The 10883-nt window shown below is 41.1% G+C and overlaps 1 protein-coding gene across 1 annotated transcript in view; it reads left to right on the forward strand.

Moving 5' to 3' along the window:
* Positions 1-7302, forward strand: part of PKP4 (plakophilin 4) — a gene marked incomplete at its 5' end in the record, with an annotated part of 62121 nt that extends 54819 nt beyond the window's left edge. Inside the window, 4 exons of the mRNA XM_053655129.1 lie at positions 97-214; positions 2714-2842; positions 4447-4520; positions 6297-7302. Coding sequence (XP_053511104.1) covers positions 97-214; positions 2714-2842; positions 4447-4520; positions 6297-6545 — 570 coding nt within the window. The remainder of the gene's footprint in view (positions 1-96; positions 215-2713; positions 2843-4446; positions 4521-6296) is intronic.
* Between the last annotated feature and the right edge of the window lie 3581 nt (positions 7303-10883).

The raw sequence follows: 10883 nt of genomic DNA on the forward strand, positions 1-10883 counted from the left end.
TTAGCATTCATCAGAGCACACATCCATAATCATTTATTGTAATGAAATGTCATTATTCATTTTGAGAGGTTTCTTTTTCTTTCTTTAACTCCGCAGGATGGGTGGAATCAGAACCATTTTATTACACCTGTGTCAACGTTAGAGCGAGACCGTTTCAAATCACATCCTTCCTTGTCTACCACCAACCAACAGATGTCACCCATCATTCAGTCAGGTCAGTGGATATCCTCTGCTTCTTTTGGTGAGAATGTTTGTGTGACAGGCTTTGTTTCTCACCCAGATAAGATTGAACATAAGCTGATTAAGCCTGTCATATTCAAACACTGTTCTCCCAGTCTCTGGGAGTCATGTGCCACTGTAAGCAACAAACTCACTTTACGAATCCTTTCATTTTAAAGGCTTATGCAAATTTACACCTACTGCAATGCATACAAGTATTCCAGGGCCCTCTATCCCAACCCCTCCCCCAAGATTCTGCTTCACTAGGTTTATGAAGGGGCCCAGCTATTGCATCTGACAAACTGCCCTGGGATGCAGGTGCAGGAGAGCTAGGAGCACAGTTTGAGAACCCCATGCTTGTGCCCGAAAACCGTTGCTGTGCCTGCCTGCTGGCTGTAAGTTTGGAATCTCCTCCAACATGATCTTGAATTTTCTGGGTAAAAACTCTTTCATACAAGGTCCTTTAGACAGAACCTTGATTCCCACAGCCCGGGAGAACTGTGGTCTCCTGTACCTTCCTCACCAGTTAATCCTGCACCCCCGGCTGCGCCCCAGACCCGCAGCCTCCACAACTGATGGGAGCAGGCCCCACAGGTAGGTTTACAGGGATTCCCTTTGATTTGCTACCTACTTACTGGTTGAGTTTAATTTGGTAGACAGCATGTTTTGAGATTCAAACTAATTTTTTTTACGTGTGAGGACAGACTATTACTACCAAATCAAGTCAGTCCTATAAATTTAATTCTTAACTAAATGAAACAGGGAAAGAGTAATATTTTATGTTTGACTGTAAATCTCTCATTCTGACATGTAAATATTATCAGTTGTATTTGACTGTGCTATTACTGGCAGTATTATTGCTCATGTGGACATATGTGTCCAAGAAGACTAATATGTGACCAGTGGTTTTTGTCATGGAACTGGATGGATGTCTCCACTTGTACTAGGAATTTTTAACAATTATCTGTGTTTACTGTGTATGGTGTATATTTATATCTTAGTTTTAAATTATGAGTTGATCTCTTCAAAGAGACCTGTGCCTGCTGTTTGACATCCTTGCCTAGCTCCCAGGTGTTGCCTGAGGCTGTCTTCTTTTATTAAAATGCTGAGAATTATTTTAGAGTCAGGGACTCAGAGTTAGGGATACAAGGGGAAGTAAGAGGCTTGGCTGCATAAAAAAAGGCATGTATACAGACAAAAGAATAATTTCAGACAGATAAAGATAGGTACTAAACAATGAACTTGTTTTGATTATACACACTGGACAGTGTTGCTGAGCCCCCATCCAGTTCCTAGGTACCTCTGTGGGGTCTGTTCAGAGGTAGAATGCAACTCACAGTTTCTCCAGTTACTCTAAGGACTGATTGCCCTGAACACTAGTGTGGAAGCTGTTGGTGGGCACCTCTGATGTCTTGCTATAATGTACTTATGGGAGGCAGGTGGGTCTGCTGTCTGTCCTAGTACCTTCTAGAAAGTAAGCAAGGTGATTTGCACATGGACACTGCCCATTAATGCTCACTGCCCATGGATGCTCACCCTTGTTTAACATGGAGCAACCCTGTGTCAGTGAAGTGACATTTTAAGGAAAAAATTTCAATGTCAGTTTTTCTCTGAAAGCATCGGTGCATGCAAACCCACTGCTGGTGGCAGGGTCCGGGTGCTGCTGCTTTCAAATCGATCAGGTGACTGAGTGACCTCTCTTTTATAATTAACTGTAGTGCAAGCAAGATGATTTTTTAATGAGAAGAAAAAGGATATGCACTGTTTTCCCTTCACGAAAAAATGTCTGAGAGGAGACCTATGTAGCCATAAAGTGTTTGGCTCAGGCTGGGATAAAAAATCTGGGCCTTTGTGAGCCAGTCTTCTCAGCACCATGAGATTCTGGATAAGCTGGGCTTACTGATTTTACATACTTTCCCTGATCACCAGAGCCAGTCACCATAAAAAGAATTGTAAAGTTTATGGGCTGGGTACTCTTATGCAAACACATTTGAAGATGCAGATATTTTTGAAACAATTAGAAATCAAAATATCCAAAAAACATCTATTTATTTACTGAAGAGCTATACATAAAGCGTAACAGATGGGTGTTTTCCAGGCAGATGAACTGAGCCCATATAGCAGGAAATGTAACTGGTGTGGCTAGTCGTTCTCGCTCACTGTCAGGGGCCTGATGGAGGCACCGAGGCCAAGGCCACTCTTGGGGAACCCTGCCTGACCTCTGTGCTGTGCCTTCCCAGCTGGGCAGCCCGTGAGCTCAGGTTTTGACAGTGCTTCCCAGTGGCAGTCCTGCAGGCCACCTTCCAGTTACTGAGGGCTGACTGCTGTGCAACTCACAGTGCTGCTCAGAGCCGGCTTTTTAGCACCAGCTGCATGGCACTTCTAATTACTGACCTTTGTTTTTCCAGAGAGGATTTTCCAGGGGCACTGACAGTCTGACTTCTATTTCTTCTCCTCTTTTCTCTCTCCCTCCTGCTTTTGCCTCTCCCTTCAGTCGGCAGCACCTCTTCCTCACCAGCACTGTTAGGAATCAGAGACCCTCGCTCTGAATACGATAGGACCCAGCCACCTATGCAGTATTACAATAACCAAGGGGATGCCACACAGAAAGGCCTGTACCCTGGTAAGATGCCAGTTGGGTGTGTGATAGAGTATCTCGAAAAGCTGTGTGTTCCCCGGCACTCGGCCGGCAGCCTGGGAAATCACCTGTGCCTACACTGAGATGGTCCCCCAGCAGCAAACCACATTCCAGTCTCTCCGTTTCCTGCTTCAAGGGGCTGTTGCCATTTCTGCTTGTTATAAGTTAAATAAGCTGAGGTATAGAGCACTGCATCCAAATGAGAAGATTTCTGGCTCCCCTGCTCAAGTGTGGTCTCTCCTTGTATGTCCCAGCGTATGAGAACCCCAGCTCTGCCACTTTACAGGGCCATATCTCCTAGGCTAGCCTGCGAATGGAAGTTTGAATGAATAACAAAATGTCTAATGTGATTCTCCTCAGTGATTATTTTTTAAGAATAACAAAAATATTGTTATTAGTATTACTATTTTGCGTCCTATTCTGAAAGCTGTGCATGTACTTGATTGAAAGAATGCCAACCCAAAGGGTTACCAAGATTTCATATTATGCCCATTTCTTAATTATCTTGCATATTGTAACTACTTTAGAGGTTTCAAATAGGGCACTGTGACCTATCAGAAAAAAGTACTCTTTTCTCAAAAGACCTATTTATTAAAAAGAAATAAAAGCTGATGGCAACTTAACTGCTGGGGGAGCAGTCTCAGTTGTGCTGTTGTCTTTGAAATTGTGATTTCACAGGACTGTTTACTAATCGACTGTTGTTACTATGGCAATTAATAGCTCAGAAAATTGCATATGCTACATTTCCAACATCAAGCTCTTTGCAAAAGAACTGCACATTCAAACGGAAATGCATTGTTACTTCAGATTTTCAGCAGCCTGCTTTATTTTAAGATTGCCTCCTTAGCATGCACACCCTTCTGTATCTTTGCTTGCTTCAATAAACTAATTTGCCTCAAGTATGTTTCATTTTCCTCATTAAAAAAAAAAACAAGTAAAAATCTTTGCTACCCTTAACAATAATGGAAGGGTAACAACCTATGGTATCATCAACATCAGGAGTCTACTGTGGACTCTTGAAGATACCTAATCACTAGGTTCTTTTCATTTTAAAAAGTAAAAAGTAGTAATATGGCAAACACAATATGCCTCCATGTGGCCAGACTGCTTAGAACACACCTGTGCCTGCTCTTTCTAGGACTTGGGGTTTGGAATCAAAGCTATTTTAAAGGCATGGAGCTTGCTCTAATGTTTCCCTTTCCCCCTCTGACCCCAGTGTTCTAGCTCATAGCTTTGGAAAAGTGATATTTCTCAGCCTAAAGGAGTAAGGCTGCTGTTTAGAGCCACAGTCATACCAGGGAGATTTTGAGGTGTGACCAGTCTCTAGGATGACCAGGGGTTGAGAGGAACCCTTTTTGCATGAGCTGTGCACTGGCATTGCTTTTTGGTGAAGCACACACAGCCTATTCATTAGCTCCTAACAGCCCCAGGGTAGGCAGCAGCCAGGCCAGGTCCAGAGAGCCCAAGCTGTCCTAGTCTGCTGGCCCCAGGGAGGCAGGCCATGTCAGTGCTAGTGAAGGGAGCCTATGCAGCTTGATGGACCAGAATAATGAGCTCTAGTTTTAATTTCATAAAATATTTTCTTTCAGGCTCCAGCAAACCTTCACCAATTTACATCAGTTCCTATTCCTCACCAGCAAGAGAACAAAATAGACGGCTACAGGTGAATTTGCAATACCATTTTTACAGAAGGCCGATTAGCAGGCATCAACACAGTAAGGGGTCCGCGCCGGTGACCTACCAGAGCTGGGCCAGTACGGCAGGGGCTGAGTAGCTTTCTCTGGGGTCTTCACTCCTTGGAAGCTCATCATGGTTTAAGCAAATCACTTGCACAATAGCCTCATATCCTCAAATAACCAAATTGGTGCTGCTGAGACCACCATGCCACTGATGGGAACCTGCTGTGAAGTCTTTGACTTGTATTCTTTGTCCAACAATTTCCTTTCCACACTGTCATTTTCCCTGTTAATCTCTAAAATCTCCTCTGTCCTCTGGGTGGGGAAGGGTTGGTAAGCACACTCCATTTTCTCATCTCATGGTTCTCTTCATTCTCTATCTTCATGACTCCCTCCCACTGAGGCTCCCATGGTTTGAAGACACTTGAGTCCATGGCCAGGTCTCCCTTAGTCTCAGAAGTGAAAGTGGCCTCGCCCCTGCTGGAGGGAACCCTACTCTCCCACAGACTGTACCATTCACTCTGCTTTCATGGGTGGCCAAAAATTCAGGGTTGTCCTTCCTGATGCCATGTCCGCCTGGGTCATTTGCTGTCTCCTCTTACTTTCCAGTAACACATGAGCAAGTGGGGTTTCATGAGCAAGCCCATATCCCATCTTTCAGATAAGGATTCTCCAAAACCTCTATTTCATCAGCTTTTCTTTGTAGATGGAAGGAAAGGAACTTCTCAAGTTACTCGTAATTCATACTGTAGTTTTTTAGTCAGGAGAAATATTCTCAGAATCATAACTCTTAACTTACAAAGAGAATTTAGTTCTGAAATTCATTTAACGTTAGAATACATTTAGTTCCAGAATATGATGTTGATAATCTGTGTGTAAATTTGTCAGATTTTACTTAGGGAATTTGGGCAAGATCAAGAGGAAACACAGACATTAGGAAGACATGACAGTTTTTCTCCAAATATATTTGGAGAAACTGACATGAGATCAGAGATAAAGACACCACAAAAGGCAATGGCAGCAGGTGCCCTGTGTGGGTGCCCACTTATGGTTCACCTTGCTCCCTTAATAACAAATTTATTAGCCTTGGCTTGGGGAAGAATTTTCATTTAGAATTGGATTTACTCGTGTGTCTTTTCTAATTTTATTGCTCTTATGCCTGGAGATTGCTTATTCTTTTAGTAGTACAGCAGGGTGTCCAAAGTGTTAACTGTTGTTCACCAGACTACATATTTCTCTAAAAGTGAGGTATAGACTCAACCTTCATCTCTTAGGTACCTGTTTTAAAAGATGGTTTTACAAAAAAATTAAAGTAAAAGATGGTTCTACAATTGTACAACTATCCAAAGCCCCAAAATCCAACCCCCCAACTTAATCTATCACATGTTAATGGTTCCCCTGTGTCAAAGCAATAATCAAGGCCATCCTTTCCCTGGGCATGCCCAGGGCGCAAACTGAGCCTCTCAGGTGGAGGAGGAAGCTAGCCTGGGGTTATCTTGGGCTCTCCTGAGGCATCAATTTCTGGAGGTTATAGGACAGGACTTGACCAAACTGTAAGCCCAACTATAACTGTAATTCAAAAATACTTTAAGTCTATTAGTAAACATACAGTGTGTACCAGAAACAACTTTGAACTACCGTAAGTTCACAAAAAATTTGAATATCACTCTAAAAATATGAAGCAGGAAGCCCACATTAATTTTCCTTTAACATGTATTCCCAAAAATTGCTTTGATTTATTTGCTTTTTCATTTTGTCAACAGCATCAACAACTCTATTACAGTCAAGATGACACACAGAGAAAGAACTTTGATGCATACAGATTGTATTTGCAGTCTCCTCATCGTTATGAAGATCCCTATTTTGATGACCGAGTTCACTTTCCAGCTTCTACTGATTATTCAACACAGTATGGACTGAAATCGACCACAAATTACGTAGACTTCTATTCCACTAAACGACCTTCTTATAGAGCAGAACAGTACCCAGGGTCCCCAGACTCGTGGGTGTAGCATTAAGATGCTCAGTAGAGGAACTCTTTCTTTCTACCTTTGTTTGGATTGAAATGAAAATTCCGTTGTGCTGATTTGCTGATGAAATGTGAAAGTGATATGGAAGGAATGAGTGAAGAGCTTTTTTTTTTCTTTTTTGAAGAATTATCAGGGAAGTGAGGAAACATTTGAGAGAGAGAACTTTCTAAGCTCTAATTTAGGTGTTAGATCTAATTACTTGTAGACTCCATAGTTTGGTGAAGGTGTGGGCGATGTGATGAGAGATTTGGGAAATGGGTGAAAGGAGAAGGGGTATGTGTAGGTCAAATCAAATTAAAAATGATTTTTTTAATGTGAATAAAGTTATGTTCTGATAGTTTGTACAGAAAATGAAATTAAATGGATGCCCTTCATGTTTTATTGCTATAACTAAATGTTAAGATTGTATGCTATTATGTCTTGTAAATTTCTTTTGTTGGTGTAAATATGGAAATGCCACATTGGTTAAGTGCCATCATTTGTAATGCAGTGTGTCATTTGAAAAGAGATTTGAAGAGACTGACAACTGAGAAAACAAATGGGGAATCCAATGAATTGTTAGCAATTAAAAACAAATTACATCTTTTGTTTTTAAAAATGAGTAGTGTACTTTTGAAGCACAAAGTCCAGTCTGGTATAGCAGCGCCATGGCCATTCCCCGCCTCTTTCATAAGACACTTCACTGCCATTTTCTATGCACATGAAAGAGAAATAAATGTGGAGATTTCATCCTTGGCAATTTGTTTCCTGTTCTTTTTTTAGTTTCTGTGGGTAATACAGAAAAGCAGATTTAATATGCAATTCTAATTACATGTTGGAAACAGCTTAAATATATCCAACTATTTTGGACTTTTCCTAGTTTTATACAGTTAATAGACTCTGTAAGATGGATGCTACAAAAGATTGAAGCTATGGACTCTCCTCCTCTTTGTCTTAGTATTTTTGTTTCTTGGGATTTGTTCTGAATCTAATGCACCTTGCTATTTTATCTTTTTTTTCCAAGCTGCTATGTGTTTAACAACTATTCACTTTTATCTGGCATCCTGGCCCTAACTAAATCAATACACTCTTTTTGACATCATTTTTAAGAACCAATAACTACATAAAAACAGTGGTTGAGCACTTACTGGTTCATACCAATGCAGTGAACCTAAACAGATTCTAAATGATGATTTTGCTGAGTAACTCCAGGAGACACAATTTCAGGGTTAGAGACAGGGCAAGGGTAGGCAGGAGTCTCAATACCCAAGCAGCATTACTTGTAAGCTTTTCTTCATCAGTGGAGACAATGAGGGGGACCAGCCCCAAGAGGCCTAATGTCTGAGGCCTTCCCAAATCACAGTTTCTACCTTGGATCTTACTTGGAAAACAACCCATATGACAAATCAAATCCAAAGGTGTTGACTTAGTACATTCTGCAAACATGATACAAATCATAGATTAAAATGTACATGCTTATGTGTGTGAGTATATGGAAAGAGATCCAAAAGAAAAGTGCTTGCTTCCTAAATGGACTACAACCCAAGATCAGGAAGCAAAGTGAAATGGAAATGAAGCATAAGCAAGAAATTTCCTAAAGTCTGCAAGTTGGGGGTCTTTCTGATGTGCAAGCTTTCTGAAATGACACCTGAGCCATTTCCCACAGTCAGACCACCCAACTGCCCCTGGGTAAGCTCAGAAAGCAGCCATCTAAATGGCAGAGGCTGTCAGATTTCCCCCAAGGAATTGGCATCACGACTTAGATAGCTGGTACCCCTTGAGCTTTGAATCACTGACCTCCCTGAACCTGGTATTTTGCGATGGGGTTCAAGGTCCTTGCTTGGGGAATCAAGAATACAGGGAAAGCTGCAGCTGGCCTGAGGTGATTGACAATAACTAACTTGCTTTTCGTGACCTTGTTAGTCTTTGGGGTAGTTTAGTGGACCCAGGTCCACCACTGACAGAATTTCAAAAACTGATCCAAATTTGGGATGCAAAGAACTGCTTCTGCCTTGAGCAAGACCAAGTGGGGTCAGGAAAGAGGCTTGTGGGTGGGTAATGAGCAAATCAGATGCACTCAAGTGTTCCTCTCTTGTGACCAGAGAAAAACTGCAAAAGGAGCATGAAAAATGCAAAACTGTACCATTGATCAAAAAATTGAGCCCATTCTTCCCTCTAAATTGTAGGAATAAACAAGGTCTACTAAAACAAAGTTGATTTTTTTATTGCTACTCTAATCTCCGCAAGTAGCCTGCAGAATTCACTCCTAGGGAAGAAGTCTGGGGTAGTAGTCAGCCTTTAAAACGCTTCTCCCCAACCCTGCTGCTTGAAAGTGAACCGAGCCAATGTTGGTGAGCTCAGTCCCATATCAGAATCACATGAGCAGTTTTCACAACTGAGAGGGCCCCACCCTGACCAGTCAAAAGCACAACAGGTAAATCCAGGCATCAGTGTTCTTGAAATCTCCCTGGGTGACTGCAGTGCTCAGTCAGGGTAGAACCACTTGGCCTGCACTACATTCCCTCACTCCTTCCTCCCTTGTGACCTGAAAATTTAGTGTTTGGATTTGGAGTGTGGAGTTTGCCTGGAAAAGAGTGATAGAGATTTGCAGTGTTGTTATTGAGATCTTAATTTTTGAATGTTAGAGATGAAGTTTTTTTTTTTTTCTTGTCAGAGTATCTTTTGCTGATGCATACCTTTCAAAGTTATGTCCTTTGAAGCTCATGGATATTTCATGAGTGTCAGAAATGATGACCTCGCAGACCCATAACTGTTCTAGCCTGGTTGATGTTTGGTTGTCCATGTGATTGCTGATTCCTGAAGTGAATAGTTTATCAAGCATTTACTGTGTGCTATGAGTATCACATACATTATCACTTAATCCTCACAGCAGTGTATGATCTATATTAATATCCCATTTTAAAGCTCCTGAGGCAAACTTGGAGAGTAACTTGCTAAAGATGACACAGTGAATAAGTAGCTGAGGCAGGGTGAGTTAGCTCTACAGTCTAAACTATAATGCCATTGTTTTGAAACTTGACTAATTTGAGTTCCAACTCAAATTTATTTCCTGAAAATTTTTCATCATTGTCTTAAATTTGCCAAGTGAACTTCTATCGATACTCTAAAGGAAAAACCATCATTACTTGCCATAAACACAAGGTAACCATAAAAATGAATATTTATGTCCCTGCAACACCAAAATTCATCTTGTCTTCCAGCACTGATGTCACATGAACCTCGTTTTGAGGAATTGGCCCAGATCATTTTGACATGTGTGGCGATTTGGTTGGCCTGAGAACTCCCCTTAAAACACCATCGTAAGTCATGTCTATGAAAGACCCATTAAAACAAAATCTGCCACTAGGTGACCCTCTCATTTTGGGGCCTCAGCGATACATTTGGAGGAACACATAAATCCCCTGAATGGCAGTTTTATTTTCATGATCATCCAGTCATAAAAATTTTGGAAACCTCACCATTGCTTTTCACTTATTAGATTTTTTAGTTGTTTATAGCACCATTATTCATAATAGTCAAAAGCTAGAAACAACCCAAATTTCCAAAATAAAAGATAAATTGTGATATATAGATGTAATAATAGCAATAAAAAAGCATGAACCACAGATACAATACCATGAATAAAAGCATTTCATCAAATAACAGGTCAAAAACATGAAAGAAAATAGACACAGAAGAGTATACACACACAGGATTCAAGAACAGTCAAAACTCTTGATAGTGGTAGAAAATCAGAACCATTGTTGCCTATGGGGAGGGGTATTGACTGGAGAACTTTTGGAGATGATGCTATATCTTGACTGGGGTGACTTAGATGTATATATTTATCAAAACATGAAAATGTGCAAATAAGGTTGGTGCTTTGCCATACTGTGTAAAATTTACTCCAATAAAAAATGCTAATACTTCAAAAGTCACTAAAATAATTGGGAGATTTTCAGCCAAGATAGAGGCATGGATAGATACACTTTGCCTCCTCACACAATCAAAGAAGGACAACAAATTAAAAAAAAATCAGAACTGCCAGAAAATCGAACTGTATGGAAGTTTGACAACCAAGGATTGAAAGAAGAAACATTCATCCAGGCTGGTTGGAAGGCTGGAGACAGGTGGCCGAGAAAAAGAGGATGTGCAGCAAGGTAGCAGCTGGCAGATGGGACAGTCCCACATTTGTGTGTGGATAAATTGGGAGGAACTACAGGGGAGCAAAAGGGACTGCACAACCCAGGGTGCCAGTGTGGGGAAATAAAGTGTCAAAGCCTCTGGCTGTAAATACCTGTGGGGGTTGTGTTAGCAGGAGAAACAGATTCACAGAAGAGT

This window comes from Artibeus jamaicensis, unplaced genomic scaffold (genome assembly GCF_021234435.1).
Source record: "Artibeus jamaicensis isolate MK-2021 breed Jamaican fruit bat unplaced genomic scaffold, CSHL_Jam_final contig_936, whole genome shotgun sequence".
In the NCBI taxonomy this organism is placed as follows: Eukaryota; Metazoa; Chordata; class Mammalia; order Chiroptera; family Phyllostomidae; genus Artibeus; species Artibeus jamaicensis.